Source organism: Anser cygnoides, chromosome 2 (genome assembly GCF_040182565.1).
Source record: "Anser cygnoides isolate HZ-2024a breed goose chromosome 2, Taihu_goose_T2T_genome, whole genome shotgun sequence".
Lineage (NCBI taxonomy): Eukaryota > Metazoa > Chordata > Aves > Anseriformes > Anatidae > Anser > Anser cygnoides.
Window position 1 is genome coordinate 137,964,714 of NC_089874.1, and position 18,352 is coordinate 137,983,065.

Genomic DNA, 18,352 nt, shown 5'->3' on the forward strand with positions numbered 1-18,352 from the left:
CCGTTGTCCAGGCTGGAAGAACCGGCAGGAACCTCAAATTCCTGACCAAACCCTCTTCCACACAATGCCTCCTGAATGGAAGGAACCCAGGCCCGGCAGAGATAGCCCGCTGTCAGGAACCAGCCCTGACGTTTGCGGACAGACAGGGCTGGCCTTGCAGGATGTCAGAGCGGCAAACTGCTGCTCGAGATACTGGATTTTCACACACTCTCAGCCTGGATGTTTTGCTCTTCAGGTAATTAAACAAGGAAACGGGGCTGATGTGTACGAGTCTGACCCCTGCGCCGCGGCTCCATGCTTCTGCATATCAACTTCCGCAAGAACTGCCTGGAGCATCAACAGAGTCCTCTACTCTCGCTCTCCGTCTCTCCCAATGCCAAGCTCTAAAACAAATCCGCCTGGAAATACGCACTGCTGCTGTCTACTCCTTTTGCTATTTAAGAAGGGTGAAATTACTTGCTCTGTTCCACATGCCTCGCCGTTTCCCCCACACAAAGAAGGAAAAAGGAAAGGAATGGTTACTTTCTGATAGCTGTTCTTCTGGCAGCCATTCCAACAGTGAGCTAACTGGGGGAGGGGGAACGGGCAGGCAGGAGTGCAGGATGAGACAAGGGATTCCCAAATTAATGCTTACGTTGAGGTCATTACTGAAAATGAAGAAGATTCTGAAAAGTCTTTTTGATTCATCCAACCCATCGTCAGATGTTCACTTCTTTAAAAAAATATTCTGATTTAAGCATCGTTGGAGAGTCTTTGTTTGACCAGATGATTTAAATCATAAAATTGGTTATTAGAGAAATAAATCCGTGTCTCCTCTCTCTTTTTTCCAAAATTTAAGAAAGAGAAGAAGGCAGGTGTTACCACCTATATTCTGTGAAAGCCCTATACAGGCTGCTCCCTGGCTGACCTAGTTTCTATGCTCTTTAAATGCTATTTAGACAAAATGATTTTAAAAAGGTAACATATTCTTACTTCTTCTGAAAATGCACAGAATAGAATATTGGCTGCGAGAGAGAGACCAAAAGAAAGAGGAGCACAAAAGCATGCCTGCTTGTCTGTGTTCAACACAAAGAACATTAAATGAAAACAACTGGCACGCCGCCAAATTCCTATACAGGCAAAGAGATTCAAATAAATTGATTTCACGCATCACACTGACCTGGGATCAGTGAGCAGTGGTACAATACACTCGATGCTCCATGTGGGGCAAAGCCCATTAATGTTATCAGAGCCACAGCACATCACCAAGAGGGAAAAAAAGGGAAACCAAACTCTGCAAACTCAGAAATTCACTTTGAAAAGGGAATTTCAACTGAAGTGCTTTGTCTCAGTTTACTAATAAATATATCCTATTATGAGAGTTTGCAGTCTGTTCGTCTCAAAGACTGCATTTTTCACATTAAAATAAATACAAATGTCATACACAAACTCTTATACTCTGCTTTTAACATAGCTGTTCTCAAACTCAGTTATTCTCTGTAAATTTCCTCCCTTCCCCATCCGCCAGCATTTTATATAGATTATAGGTTATTTTCTTTGTACTTCAGAAGCTGGATCCCTGCCCAGTATTTTCTTACTGGCTCAGAGAGTTTGCTGAAGAAAACGGCCACCACTCTCAACTGTTCCAAATCAACCTGACCTACTGAGAAAAACACATTATTTGCAAGACAGCAATAAGCAGGGCCCTGGTTCTCTTTGCAGAGTTGCTCATACTCACTCCCTCACCTCAAGCCCAGCAGATTTAGAATTTCACTTTCTTACGATGTGTGAAGTAACCCATGTGCACCGTGGAGTCTCTTCTTGTCATCCGAGCTTTGTTTTTCATTAAGATCTCTCACACTCCAATCAAGAGCAATGCCAGCCAGCCACAGGTGTGCGCCACATGAACAGACGAAAATCTGATTGTGAGCTGGGTAGTGACAATCCTGTGTCTATAATGCACTCGTCCCCAAGAACTCTTTTACATCTGTTCTATGGTAGAAAGGGGGGTGTTATTACTTCAGTTGTACTCCTTAAGATGTGTAAGTAAGCAAACAATTGGCATAAAGATAAATTAAAAAATAAAAAAAAAATAAAAAAAAGGAAACCAAGGAAAGAAGACATTGCAATAGCAAAACATGGGTGAGGATGCATGAAAGGAAACACAGAAACATAGGTAGCCTAATGCTTCAAGGAAGCAATAGGTTCAACCACCTTTTATCTTGCCTTTTATTCCATTCTGGTTTCAAATAGTAAGTCAAATGTTCTTGGGTACAACAAAGTCCATATTAAATGATGACTTCAGGCATTTCTGTGAGAACAGTTATTCAGCTCTGACCTACCTGTTTTTAATGAAACCTAAATGCTTCACCATGTCATTTGAAATGGAGTTGTCTGCCAACCCATCCATGGAAGTGGGCTGAAAGTTGCTATAATATATAGGGCAAAGCTGTCTGGGGTAACAGAACAGAAGCTTTTCATTGGATTTCAAAAGATATATATAAGAGTGTTGGGCACATCTCTCGAGTCACTCATCCAAATTTCAGCGTGGAGCTTTAAGACTAAAATTCTTGAATGTGTGACAAACACATACATCCAGATTTAGGTACCTTACTCAGCCACCTCATTCCAAATAAATCTCTAAATGGGAATGCCCAAAGATCTAACAATTGCTTACCACCACACATTGCCATCTCTTTTATAGAATAGCTACAAAACAGTTTTGGATCATCTTTATCACCAAGGTGAAAATTATACAATATGGTTAACTCTATAAGTTGTGCTACAAAGAGGATATGCTTATTTTGGTATAAAGCTATGCTGTGATAGGACTGCACAGGGAAGGGAATTGTTTAGTATACAATGACTTTTAAATGGTGAAGATGTGCCTGCACTCAGGTGATACAGGCAGCCTAATCTGCTCCATGGTTAACAGGACAGGTAACATGCTGTTCAATCCCACTTATGAATATTTCAGTAGTACGACGCAAGACCATTTGGGCTTTATAATGATGAAGTGAGTTTCAGTCATATTCATTCCCTCTTTCTAATAAAAATGATCAGTATTAGAAAACACGCCTTTCTTCTAAGTTGTAGAAAATTTCCATTATCTTGCACATGCTCTGACAGCAATAAACCACAATAAACGTCCCATTAGTATGCCAGCACTGCATGCTTCAGGCATGAAATATTTACTTTTACATTTATTTATATTTCAGTCCTTCATGAAGATCTACACTGCAAAAGAAACTAACCAACAACTACCCATATGGGGTACACTTGCACTTTGAAAAATAGACTGTAGATAGAAGCAAGGAGGAGAATCAGTCAGAAGCTATACACTGTCAAATCAGCAAAATAGAAATGCAACAAGAACCTCTGCAAAGAATACTCACTCTTTTTCACACTCCATGTATAGCAAGATCACAAAGATGCACTGACTTGTTTTAAAATAAGCTAGGAACTCATTATGGAATGCAAATTTATTTTTAATAGGATTTGATTTTTTTTTTTAAGTACATCCACAAAAATGTGCAGTGCCTCAGCTCCAGAGTCGTGCCTTGGAGCTATGGGCAGAGCCTCCTGCCAGCACCCCGAGCTGCGCTCCATCTCCTTGCAACACTGCACCCACACAGCACCGTGGGACCCCAAGCAGGGTGGAGAGACGAGGGACTTACAGTCAGGTTTGAATTGCCTTTAAAACAAACCGGAGCAGAGCCTAGAGAACTCAGGCTTCTTGATTGCTTTATTTTGATATCATGCTCTATCAAAATTGTGTCAGAGGCAAACTGGGCCAACACTGAAAAAGAAAGTATCAAGAGTGCTGGAAAGCACTGAAGATCAGTTTAGTAGTTTTTTGCTATCTAGACACACCATTTTAGGAGAAAAAATGTAGTTCCAGTAAAGACAGGAATGACAGTCGTAAGTTAAGGAGAGGTTTTGTTCTGCCATAACAGATTTACTTTTCAACTATGGTAAAAATCTTTGCACATAAGAAACGGATGTATTAATTCTCAATATCATCTCAACTAAATTTATCACAGATTCCCAATGCAATGAGTTTACCAGAGGCCTTCTCTGAATAACAAACACAACCATTTTGCCAACATGATTAAAACTGTCCCTTAACCGGGTTGCAAATACTGTTCCAATTCACAGTGCAGTAAAATGAACTTTATGATTTTTACAGCCCAGCCAAGTAATATTTATATGCCAGATGAAAAGCACCTATGGCATCAAAAATACAATAAACATAGTTAAAATTTTTACATACGTGTATTTACAAGATAAGGAAGATTTTAGGAAAGTCATCACTGAGAAATTATATTGTTATTGCTGTGCTCTTTCAGTGATATTAAACTGACGACAACATTTTGATTGATTTAGGCAGACTCTTTGGAGGCTAAAGGCAAAGATTTCTGTTTAAATTACAGTTTACAAGGCAAGGTACAGTCATTAAAAATAACTTCTAACAGGTATGCACATTACAAAATTAAATATTTTTCTGTTCCTTACCTTGACAAAATTCAAAGTTCCCTTTTTTCCGGCAGTCACCTATCACTAAACTCAGTGCTCTCCAAGTGTTTCTTTTGACAGATATCATTCTCCACCAATCGCTCTGCTAATTTCCTCTTTCCTTTTCTGACTGGGACAGATATTATGTTCACCAGCCCAGAGATCAATCTTTTCTATTGACACAACAAATGAAAAAAAGAAAAAGAAAAAGAAAAAAAAAAAGCACATATCACAGACAGTTTGAAGTACCACACCCCTTCATTTGCATGATAATAGCAGTCTTTTAAATAAAAAGGGAAGACAGAAACGCTATCATTCTAAATCAATTACCCACATTTTCTTAGTTAATGTAAGGCAGTACTTTAACACTGTATTAATCCTTCGACAAAGGCTGTTTCATAAGTTGCCCATTTAAAATAGTTGGCATATAAAGGGCAACAGAGTAAGGGCAGCCTGTATTCTACCATGAAAACACCTATTAACTAATTCTGTAAAAATGATTGGTTTTAAACACATTCTTACGATATAAAATATTATATACTTTACCTGGTTCAACAGAAGCTCTAGAGAATCATTTATTAAGTGAACATGGTTACAAAAAATAGAGACCTTGCAATTACACAACACTATACTAATTTGTAAGTCATAACAGCAAACATATTTAAACAAAGACAGATCAAAAAGGTATCAATATATTTACAAATCACCCTCCCACTTTTGTAAAGGCAATTTCTCTCCCACTCCAACACCTACAAAACCTGTTTATTTGGGTTACACAAATACTTCGTCATTAGCACGAGTCTATATTACAGCGCTGTCAGCTTTTCCAAGACATTAATATGCTTTTCAGGGATTCATAATTATGTCAAGGCAGAAAGGTTTTCAGAGCCAGGCACACACAGTTATGTACATGCTTCAATCTGCATCCACTATTCAGGTATTTCAGGACATGAAGTTAAGCATGCACAAGGATCTGGCCGCAGCTGCATGCATCTGAGAACCCAGCCTGGGCTGCCTCCTGGGCTAGATCATGCTGCAAAAAATGTATCGCCCGAGGGCGTTTTCAAAAGACCACATTTATACTGATGCTAGAAATCACAATCCTTCCCACAAAAAAGGACCCTCCTCAAACCAAAACAAACCTTCCCAAGCTAAAGTTAAGGTTAGAGGACAAAGGATTTCACCACGAAGTCCTGTTTTCTTTAATGTGGTCGTTCTCAGACATTTCTCTGCAGCCCTGGCCCGAGCCAAAGTCCTATTGATTTCAGCGAAACCAAGAGGCAAGCAGGGACTGCAGGACTGTACCCAGCATTTGGCAACAACTGTTAAGCATTCAGTATGACACAATCACCTTTGGAATTTGGGAAATAATCTCCAAAATATAATGAAGACTCCTCCACTTGGGTGCAATAACTACTTTTCTTTCTTTTTCTTTTTTTTTTTTATTTTTTTTTTTTTTTAATTCTGTAGTTGTCGCCATGTACACATGCAGGCATTAAAAACTGTCCTGCAGTTGTGCCTTATCATGAATTCAGTATTTTCCAAATCTCCAGACTTTTGCATAACACATTACATTTCTATAAATGCATACAACATTCCTTAAATTGCTGTTATTGTTTAATTTGATTTTTATGGCCATAAACTCATGCCACTAGCAAAACTGAAAAATACCTCACTGACCAAGTGGCCCTATTAATTTCACTGAGATCATTTAAATATTAGGTTTTCTACTGAGTGACGATAGCACAACCTGGTTGAAATATGGATTTACAGTGGAACATTAAATTAACATCATATTTTGGATTCAGAATTACACACAGCAGCCATCTGTAAAGATGTATTCATGTTTTGTTAACCTTTGCTAATTTGGCCACCAGAAATAATTGTGATCAAATATGTTAAATTATGTAACATTTAACAATTCACTATTTGTGTCTACTGAACAGCATACTCCTCTTCATGGAACGTAAAAGATTTTCAAATCTCTTGCTGTACAAAAATAAGTTCTTACTCAAAAGAAATTAGACATGTACCCATCTGTGGTCCACTTTACAATGGAGACATCACTTTTAACTTACTAATCTTTTGTTTCAGCCCCAGATTCATTTTCTCTATATGCCACATTTTCCAAAGTGATGGATGCATTCTGCTATACCCATTCGACAGTAATCTGCTCTTTTAAATGCATTTTTGCCTCCTGATTTGTAAACTGTTGTTGTTGCTGGAATGTACATGCAAAATCATCTAAAGTCTGAACTTCACTGAAAGTAGAATGCCTCAAACAATTTGTAGTCTTACAAGAGTGTTATAAAAAAGGATCAACATGTTGTATTACCATGGAAATTTTGAAAAACATACTTTCCCAAACAAATATTACTTTTTCTCAATGGTATGAAGTAATGAAAACCACATGTGTAAATCTGCGATCCGTGCAGTAGTTCAAGCTGCAGCTAATAGAAAATACAGAGAGTGAACTCTGCCATATAAAGGATTCTTGTTACAGAAATATAATGTGAAAACCAGATGCAGACAGAAAACCTTAATCACAGATGGGAATGTAATCACTGGCATACAGAATACTTTTTTGATCAATCTCAACCATATGAGAAATGTATTTATTTTCTAAGGAATGCAATAACTCGAGAGAGTCTTCTATTTGAATTCAGTTAACCTCATATTCACAGTGCTTTTATCTTATGTATGGAGAGAAGGGGGGATATAACCTGAGCCAAGATTTTAAGAAGAGCCATTGGCCCTGGCAAATCATTCTTGTATCAGCTTATCTTTCAAGGAATTAATAGGATGTAAAGACTACAAATATCAGAATCAGCCTCAAAAGAAATCAACCATTATTACACTTCTTGGTTACTGCCAGAAATCCCTTCATCACCTAAGCACTTCTCTGGTTAAATTTTTTCCCTTAATATGTGGTTCTTCAGAAATACAATGCTAAAAGCACACCATTGCACTCATGTTCTGCAAATCAGAAGCGGAGTTCTGTAAGAAAAACTCCCTACTCCTTTATAAAACCTAAGAAGTCATCAGTACAAAACTTTCAGTTTACTCCAGGCCTTCTAACTACTGGAAGTCAATAGTGAATGTCTTCCACCCATATGGTTCATGGGTGTCAGTGGCAAAAAAGGACCACAGCACACTCCAGCAATGTATTTACATAAGGTAGCTGAAACACAGCTTGCATTCTAGCAAGCAAGGTAGACCAAGATAACTCCTGCCCATTTTCATTGCTGGTAACCATTCTGTTCAACTTTTGGAGGTGGAAATGCTATAGTAGTAGTAAACTTGTCCTGTAAAATATAGAAATTGTCATTAAAATCTGAAAATGGAGTTCAGGATTCAGGTTACTGATACTCTACCAGCAGGACCTACACTGCTGCGTAGACTCAGCATCTTCAAGATACTGCAGTCCTATAGCTCCTCAACCAACTCAGTTGCCCAGATAAATTTTACATTTGGTGATTGAACTGGACTCTCACATTAAACTGCTATATATATATATATAAAGCTTATGCTTGGAAATAAAACTGAAGAAAGAAAAAAACACTCAGATGATGGGACTTCAGGCTCTCAGGGAGCAGCAGTGGTTGGTCACCTCCTGATGATCTCTGACCCTCCTGGATGTCCCCGCTCTGCCCAAGAACACCGCAGCTCTTTATGCAGTGCTGGCTGAACTGTCACAGGTCACAACTGAGCTTACTGAGACAACCTAAAGATGGTACAAATTTGTTTTAATCATAACTAATGCAACAGTTGACTAGCATAAACTGCACTGACTTGGTAGCTCTTCCACGGGCAGGGAGACAAAAGCCTTAGATAGGCTCATGCTAAGCAGACTCTCCTCTCTCTTGGAGCCTTTAACGCCATTCACCATTGCCCCATTTTAGATACTGGCAGTAGGAGGAGAGACTCTCCTAAGTACCCTATCACAAGGCTCTCAGCAATGGCTCATCACAGGTGTTCACTGGACTAATTGTGCCAAAATTCCTGTAAATGTGTTTTCTCAACTGAATACCTATATTCTAGGGGAGATTTGAAGTGAACTACTTGCTGCACACTTTTTTCCTCCTGTGTTAACAACTAGTGAACCAGCGGATGAAAACACTTTGATTCTACCACTGCAACAGAAATTTAGACTTTTTTTAAACCATCCATCTACTCTGCCATTTAACTTGAAATTTCTGAGACTGCAACATCTATAGATAGGGCAGAATTCAACAATTAACTCTAAAGTAATATGGATTGGATGTGCTTGTCTTACTTCTAAAGAAACATGCCTAGATTAATAACAAACTTGGGCCAATATATATATTTTAATATGCATGTTTTTCCGATAGCATAATCATCATCTGTGTAGAGTGCTAAAAATGGAGCCAAATCTTTCAGCAGTAAAACAGAGACTTTTTTTTGTCCATGTGACAAAACATAGAGATCCTGCAAACTCTTTGCTTCATGTCATGTGTGAGTATGTGTGTGCCTGTGTCTTTTTTTCTCATCTAATTTCATCTGAGAGAGACTGTCCCTAGAGGACAAGAGAAGAGAGAACCAATTATATCCAGAGGTTGGTTTCTCCAAAATGAAGGCATCTGTTCCATGCCAACGACTTCCACATGGAAGAAAAACAGAACTTTGAAGGCATCTGTGTTCATGGTTGACAGTCGCAGATCTTAGGGTCTACTGTAATTGCCCAGCTGCAAACATGATTTGGTTGCTGCTGTTGTCAGCTGATCTTCTTGCACAGGAGAAAAGGGAGACTAAACCATCAGAAAATAGCTGGATAAAAATCAGATATTTTTACAGGAACACTGATACCTTTTCCCATCTGAAGGGGGTATTTTTCCTAGTACAATGGATTTGATAGAATAAAATTGCAAGTCATTTTTAATGAACACTTTACAAAATATTCTGCTTTAAAATGTTATTCTTTAAATAAGGTACAAGTTCAAGCACAACGTGCTCATTATTTTTTCATATTTCAGGCTGATATTTTGTAAGAGTGATTCAGAAACCAGTATGATTCACCAGCCACATAATTCTGCAGCCCACCTTGTTTAGGCAAGTAGTCTCAGTAAAACCAAAAGTACACCTGAGCAGAATCTATGTTTTCCTCCCAAATGCATATGGTAGACAAATAACTAGTATGATATTTATTACTCAACTCACGTCACTTCCAACGTGAGTGGATATGTTCCAGAAGACACTTACAGAAATATTACTGGTAGCTCAAACCTGGCTTACAGCATTGGGTGCAATACTTGCAATGAGACACTCAGCTATGTTGATGTCTTCACTGCTAAAATCAAGTAAGTATTAAAGAAGCAGCTCATCTGAAGTAGCAGGACCCTGACTGATTTTCCAAAGCATGGCTCTGAAGCCATTCTGGGACCAAGAATACTGACTGTGCAGTTGCAACAAAAAGCACTAAAACCCAAGTGGCCTAAGCAGAGAAAGCATTTACATTCCCTATCCTCCACTCACCAGATAAAAGCAGGTGAACATTTCCAGAAATATTTCATGCCCCCAGTGAGTTTTTGTAGTTTTGTTGTATAGGACTTCTATGTCAGCAACCCGAAAGAAGACACTACATGTTAAGGAAATATCTTCTCATCTTTTTTTTTTTTTTTTTAAAAAAAAAAAAAAGGATTCTTTGGTATTTTGTTGGATTTCACCTGCAGCCCCACACATACTCTGCAGTCACAGTTCTCAGGCTTTCCAGCCAGATAGCCACATGACTGAGGAAGGACAGCAGAGATTCCTATTCAGTTTCCCTTGCCTGGCACATACCTCAAATTATTATGAATGCATGAGGTAGCGAACCTGGGGGGACACAGTAGGCCTGACACTTCCTGACCACTTCTAAATTGCCTCCAGGAAGGACAAGAGTTGGGAGCAAGGACAATTAACACAGCCACCTGCTTCCTGTGACCTCCTGGGGAGCAGGCACGGCCACTGATGACTTGCTCTGGCAATGTCACTGAGGTCCTGCCCATCCTTCTCTTCCCAGAGAAGCTACGAGATAATAAAAACAATAGTGGCCAATAATAGCTCTACAGGAGAAGGGAAAATTTAGGCCGGGACTTAAAAAAAAAAAAAAAATTAACACCAAAACCTCCCCAAGAATTTCATGGGAAGAGGATGGGGCCAATACATCTCAAACCTGTAAGGGAAGTTATACATTGACTCACTCTTAAAACTAAAACAACTGTAGCTGGTACTTACTGTAACGGTACACTTATCTGGAAATTTCTGGAGTAGATAACTGCCTTAAACACAGCTTTACAGCTCTTGGGATACCTAAACTGAGAAAACCTGCCCCATGGACTCAACAGGAACCTCTGAGAATATTATTACAGGAGGAATGGACTTATTCTCTCCTTTAAATGGAATTCTTCATCAGGTAAGTCCATCATTTTTAACGCAAAGAGAATGGCTCACTTTACACTCTGACCTGAGCTAGCACACTTATCCTTACATAAGCTAATGTCATTAGGGCAGTATCTGGATCTAGTCCCTAAAATCGGTCCAGCAAAGTATTGTTAAGGTCACAGAGATGAGATGGGAGCACAGAAAGCCTGAGGGTCCAGATCCACAGGCTTGTGTTCAGACAAAAGACACACCACCTTCAAGGAGAAATGGGCGTATGAATACCATTGAAGATCTGAGTGCCAGTACTTTCAATTCAAGGCTCACAAGCCCTGCTAACCCACGGAGTTACATTAATTTATCATGGCACACAAGAAATGCATGTAACGTTCAGAAACCAAGCTATCTATTCACTTCAGTACAATGTTTTCCTTGCTCATCTTCAGTGTGCTTTAATACAGGTTGCAGCATGCTTTTCCAGCATTAAGTGGTTTGCCAACAAGCTTTAAAAATAATAAATAGCACAGCCATGAAACAGCTTTTGCTTAATGGTTCCTAGAACTCAGTGACTTCACTCACTAAAACCCTTTCTATAACATTACCCTTAAATACTTTCAGCAATGTCACCATTAAAATAAAATAAAAAAAAAAATCATCCTGGCAGTACAATCCACTGATAGCACACCCACAGGTACCATTATCCCTAAACTTGTTGGCAGTTTTCTCTGGCACCACTATGCTTTAATGGCCCTGGCAGCAAACCCCACCTGGATGTCACTGAAAGCACTCCTTTGGAGCACTCTTCCCAAATATCCTTTGCAGTAGTATCATTCCATCTCCTTTGTTGCATCCTAATAATCTCATTTTCTGGCAATAGCCCTCACACTCTCTCACTGTCCAAGCCTGAGCTGGTCTATCACAGTGCTCTTCTTGAACTTGTCTGACAGGTGTGATTAAACTTTGGGATAAATTTTCAAAGAGGATTTGAGGATAGTATCTTTGCTGCTCAGGTTTGGATATTCACTTGCCTCCCAGCTTTAAAATTAACTGTATTCCATCCTAATAACACAATGGGAACAAAAGAATGGGGAAGCAAAGCACAGGTACAAAACTCTAGCTAATCTCATGCTTCATAATAGAGATTGTTAAACCTTGGGACTACGAAATGCCACACACACATTTACTCAACATGTCATCTGATTTGCCATGACAGCACAAGACATCAGCATATCCTGATACTGCCATTATGAAAGCACAAGAAACAAAAAGCAGAAAATGAATTTTGGAAAATAAACAATAATGGAAAAAAGTGGGTGAGTTTGGGGGGTTGGATGGTTTCTTTTTTGCCCAAACTATTTAAAATGACACCAAAGCCACAAACCCAAAGGGGCACCTGTGTGGTCAGATCAGAAATGCAAAAATTAAGCCTGTAGGTTCCAAATAAAATGAATCACAGGAGAAAATGACTAGTGGTAATGACTACTATTTATGCAAATTATGTATTAACATCCAACAAGGCAGACACACATGAGCCTCCTAGAGCTACAAAAGTAAGTACAGTCTTGTGCAATTTGTAGTGGTCACACAGCCACCTCCCCAGATGCCTGTCAGAATTCCTGTTTTTTACTCACTGGCTCAACATGGCTTTTCATAAATGATATATATTTTATCATTTGTCATTGCCTGCCACTGTTTGCAGATTAATTCCACTCCACTAGGTGGAGTCTTATGTCTTTCCAGACAACAACCTAATTTCTGAGAGAACCTATTAACTATGAACTTTGGATGTTACTTTATATAAGCATCACAGTCTACCTGTCTTGACTAACGAAGAGGTGGCAATTACTCAAATGCCTGCTTAAAGAAGTCTTGAAATACCACATGAAGATCACACATTGGCATGCTGCAATATGGGACTGTTCAGGAATACTATTACTGTACAGTTCTGTATGACACAGTTGTGTTTGGTTTGTTGTTTTTTTTTTTTTAATCATGATGAAAGTCAATCCAGAATACAGAGTAAAAAAATATCACTTGAATAAGTCACCATATCTCACACATGCCCAACAACTATAGATAAACAAAACTAATTTGCCAAACTTCTTTTAAATTCTCTGTGTGTATTCATAAATATTTTGAATATCTAGGATGCCCTTCCTTTCCAGGCATCCCAAAACACGTTACAGAAAATGAAAACTAGTATGAAAGGATTTCTTTCTATAGTCACATTTCCATTCACAACCACTGGAGTTAAATATGGCAACTATTCAATAGAAACAGCAAAACTGCATGCAGAATTTTTGGCAAAGAATGAGAAAAGAGCACTTTCATGAATGTGCTGAGAAAAATTATATAAGAAAATTTAGATACAGACACTATATCAAGCTATAATCTCTGTTAGACTCCATCCCAACCCCTGCGAAAAGAATCACAAAACCCTATGACCAAAGCAAGAAGCACCTTGGTTTAATAACTCATCAGGCAGACAGCATCCCCACTAACACACGCTGACAGAGCATTTGTTTGGTAATATTTGCTAGCAGAAAGCTCCGTGCAGGCACTTAGCACTAACATGGGGCTCCTCAAGGGTCTCACATCCTCAGGTCAGGCCCTGCAGGGCCTGCTTAGCGTGGGTTCTGCTGTTGGCAGATATCACAAGCTATTTAAGGCTACAGACATTTTGCCCTGATCGGCCATGTTTTTTGTAATATTTACTTCTCGTACATATGTCTGTAACTATGTATACGTCCCACAGAAGGTGAGGTTTAACAGGGTTAGCTTTGTTGGGGAAAAGGAGGTTTGGAGGAAAGGAAACAACTTTCATGTTTAGAAGATTTGAATCTAGTGACTGTCATTGGATGTAAACACTCTTCTGGGGAGGGAGGCTTTTCATTATGTTTCAGGAGTGCATAGAGTTTGGGAGAAAATCTGTATAAATAATCATCCCTCTGTCATTCAGCATAAATTTATGCACATGTGTGTGCACATAGTTATGTTTGGGAATACAAACTATCAAGTAGACATGCCGCAGACTTCTAGACAACCTTTCACAAGCACTGATCTCACACAAAATCCATTCTATACTTAAATTTAAAATTTATTGAATTTTAATTATTTTTGATCTGTAGACTGCTTTGAGGAAAATCCTTCAAGGACAATAGCTTACAAATCCAATTGTAAAACCAAACAGAAACATCAGCAAGGCCCTTTCCCACACGGACACCTGCCAAAGCAGAGTTCCTGATTTCTAGACTAGAATTCAACACTAAAGCCGATTCTAATATTAAAACCAGGTAATTCTCTATGTTGCATTAAATATGAAATAAAGAAATAAATAAAAAAGCTCTTGGTTCATTCTGCACGTTTATTCATGTTACGTGCATAGGGCTCTATAGATCTAACAGTGAATTATCACTTGTTCATTAAGATCTTTATCTATAAAATTAACAAACCACTCCCCTTTTCATTAGATCAGGGTGATGATGTTTTTTGTTTGTTTGCTTGTTTTAAAAAGTAATGATATTATTTTCTCTGAAGATGCCTGTGATAGAAAATTTGTTTTACCAATGCAAGGCTTTCCAGGTTAATAAAACTCGCTTGGATTAACAGCTCAACAGCAGCAAATATTTTTGTAAATGTGCATTCAATCTAACTTAATAATTTTATTTTACTGTGGAAAAAGTTATTCATAAAAAAAAAATGTTCTTGATGAGACTAAAGTTAGATTTACACATATGACAAGAATGAAATAGGCCAAAGAATGCTCTGTAATGTTCTGAACATCCCTGACTTTCCACAATGTACTCAAGGGTAGGTGACACTATATTGTTACACTGGGGAAGCAGTCACTCGTCATTTTAAGATACAATTGTAGATTATTAATAAAATTATTTTAAATGTACGAGTTAAATCCTTTTACCAATATACTGACATTCAGCTATCCGGTGCCATTTTTATAGTCCAAATAGATATAGTCCTAATTGCATAATGCCATTTTATCTGCTGAAGATAAAAGTGCCGATAAACAAAAACGCACATTAGGCAGGAGATTTTTCAGAATAGATTTTTTTTTTTTTTTTAAATAACCCACTTGCATTAACAAAAGATTGCAATGGCTTCCAAATTATAGGGTGTTATTTTTAGTGGAAGTAGTTCAATATTCATATTGGAGCAGATGTAGCAGTTTAACAAAACAGCTCTTCAAATCCTGCACAAATTGAAAACAGGAAAACTGATTGCATTTTCTCTTATCACTTTCCTTTTCTGAATTGACACTTTTGGCCTTCTGAAAATTTACACATGGCTTTCATCTCAACAGCACCTGCTGATCAAACAGAAACCTAACATTTTCATGAAAATGGTATAAAGGACCAGTTTTCTTTTTACCATCTTAAAGGGCATCAGCAGTCCACTTGATGGCAACAATTGTTGAGTAGATGGCACAATCAGAATACATTTTATATTTTCATTACACTTACTCTTAAAAATGAGTTAAATCACCAGAGGCTCTTTCATATTAGCTCTTTGTCTGCTTTAAATTAATTTCAGTCTCTACCTCTGCCTAACCCTGATGGGTTTCATTCCACAGTCTGCTGGATTTTAAAGAACATCTGAAAGACTTCAAAATAATAAAGGATGTTCTATGTTCTGCAACCACTGGGCCTTCTTTATGTATGTGTTTATATCATATAGGTTAACGTTTACCATTATGTATACACATGCACGTATTGCATAAATACTTTGCTTTTTACAATGCTTATATTGAGGTAAAAATGCATATTTACCATTCCTCAATATTCTCACTGCATTGAATTCCCTGACCACTGTCAATACAGCACATTGAGGATGGAGAAACCCAAAGTAAATGTATGTATTTTAAAGTTGTTCTTTGTTTGCTTGTACATCTTCAGAACAGGAGAAGGTCTAGCAGGTGCTTTGGAACTTGAGCATCAAGGCTGGGTTGAAATGCTGCCATTGACAAACATGGCGAGCACACAAACAGCACAATCAGCAGTCCTTGGGCTCTTCCTGAAAAAGTTTAAGGTATAAAGTCATGTGTGTAAAATATGAAACATAAGTACCTTGTTATCCTGTCTGCTTTTGAGTCTGTAAACTCTGAAGTGCAGCAGCAGGTAACAAGGACCATCTTCCCTTGTACATAATTCTAGGTGTAATTAAAGATACTCCTGAAACCTGCTACGTGTCAGCTTCTTAACTGATAGAGCCCTAACCCCTCTGAAGTGCTCTGCTGCCATCCATTACCATTCTGCTTCAGTGATAAGGTATCCTGAAGGCAGAGATGACATACAGTAATATATGTGCCACTCCAGACAGTTGGTTTGTGAATTTCAGTGTTTCATCATGCTCACTGAGGCAATCACAAACCTGAAATGTCAATATGTTCAGTCAATGGAAGTAAAATAATGGGGCTCTATTGTCTTACCCTATCGATCTGCTGCTGTCAACAAGAATACATGCCCCCCTGGCTTTAAACAAATTTTAATTAGGCTTTTAGTTACTGGATCATATCTATATATCTATCTGCACAAACACTTGACAAAGTGCAACAGCAAAATAAATATTTCAAACTTCTGAATATATTTTAAAGCTAATTGCTTGATTTTGCTTTAAGAAATAATTGCTGATAAAGCCATTTGCTAAAACAATATGCACGCACACGCTTAGCATGCAAGTTGTTTTAATGGTTGGCAAGAATTGAAAAATCATGCACCGTCAAAGTCCAAAGGAAAAAAAAAAAAGAAAAAAAAAAGCCACATTTTCTACGCCTGCCGCATTTTGAAAGTTGAGGAGTCCCCGCTGAAGCAACCCAGATATTTACACCGTGATTACACACACGGACGTGACTGCAAGCTCCTGTCAGCATCCTCCCTCTGAGGAAAGCCACGCTTGTGGTAAAACAAACAAAAACACACACCAAACCCAGCAGTGTAATTTCATGCCAGAGGGATGCCCCGGTTCATCTTGACCCCAGCTGCCACCAGCAAACCATCCAACAGAACTTGGGGCTGGAGCTGGGGTCTCCCTGTCCGATAAAACACCCATGCAAGCCACTTTCCCCCTCAGTGTACTGTATGTAAAGCCATGCCTGTCACTGAGCTTTGGTTCCCTGTGCACGGCCTCCCTCCCTTCTCCTTGCTCATACCGAGGGCTGCGGAGCCGGGGGAGTCCCATGGCCGGGAGTGGCGATTGCAATCCTGTGGCAGGGAAGGATGGAGGGAAGGATGGAAGCAGCAGCGTGGACTAGGCTTTGCGCGTGTTAAGTGCCCGTTACAGCTTATCAGTGACAGGTGGTGGCTTGCTGTGTCCCAGTGTCCCTGCGAGGCAGGGGGGAGCGGGCCGGCAGTGTCTATCAGGAAGAGTGCATTATCAGCGCGGCCCAGGTGGAGGCATGGTGGGTGTCAGGGAGCAGGAGCCATGCACCAGCCCCAGGGGGCACGGCTCGGCAGCCCCTGGCCTGAGGGGAGGTGAGAGGGTGGCGGTGCTCTGGATGCAGCCTTTACTCTTTTTTCTCCCTCACTTTGGGCAGCCACCAGCCCACCTCCGCTCCTAAAACTCTCTGGGACAAGGGCCCTGCCAGAACCCCTGGGACGTGCAGCACAGGGGCTCCCCAGCTGAAGGCACCTTGATCCCCACCAAAACAACGCCCCCCCTGTCATGGGTGTCATGGGTGACAGAAGATAGGTGCATCCAGCCAGGAGTGCTGCCCAGCCCCATTTTGGCCAAGCAGCCACCACAAGCCCCTTGGCCTGGCAGTAGAGTCCCAACAGCAGCCCCGCCTGGCTGCAGGTCACCGTCATCCACCTGAGGATGAATGATAAACCAGAGCAGGTCCTACAGCCAGCAGCTGAGATACTGAGAAAACATAAGTGTGTGATTTATGTTGACTGGATTCATCATAACTCGGTGTTGTCGTGGGCTAATGAGAAGAGAGAAACAGCCTGGCCTGCCAAACAAGGGCACAGCCAACCAATAGAGTCACTGCACAAAAACAGTGTTAGTTGCTCAACTAACTCTGCACTTTCAGCTTTTAAAGTTTTAAATGTTCCCCCCTAAGAACTGACATTTATTAGTTAAAGGAATGCATATCCCTTACACGTCTGTGGAAAAGCAACCTGAAGGCTGCAATGAGGACAATGACAGCACACTGGAGTGAAACAAGCATTGTTCAGTGCAGAACTCCTTCCAAAATCACTCAGCCAAGATAGCAGTTTTTCCACAAGAAAAGAAATAAAGGGAATTTGACACATAATACAAAGTGAAAACCAGAACCTAGGTGGGGGAAGGGCATGTGTGTGAAAATCATGTCACTGCAATGAATGTCAGATAAAAAGGGGTCTGTCACAAATCCTCCACTAATCCAATAATGCGAAAACCTCTTGGTATCACTGAGACATTGCACAAGGTAATTTTTTTATTCTTCATAAGGCACTCTATATGTTTAGCCTTAGAAAGACAGCAA

The 18,352-nt window shown here is 39.5% G+C and overlaps 1 protein-coding gene across 2 annotated transcripts in view; it reads right to left on the reverse strand.

The window, feature by feature from the left end:
• The window catches only part of RUNX1T1 (RUNX1 partner transcriptional co-repressor 1), a 114,530-nt gene that overhangs the window by 89,693 nt on the left and 6,485 nt on the right, over positions 1–18,352 (reverse strand). The window contains exon 2 of one of the 2 annotated variants that reach the window (XM_066990587.1): positions 4,495–4,667. The exons of the other annotated variant lie outside the window; for it this stretch is intronic. Within the exon in view, the coding sequence (XP_066846688.1) occupies positions 4,495–4,582 (88 nt within the window). The 5' untranslated portion in view covers positions 4,583–4,667. The remainder of the gene's footprint in view (positions 1–4,494; positions 4,668–18,352) is intronic. 2 annotated transcript variants of the gene reach the window in all.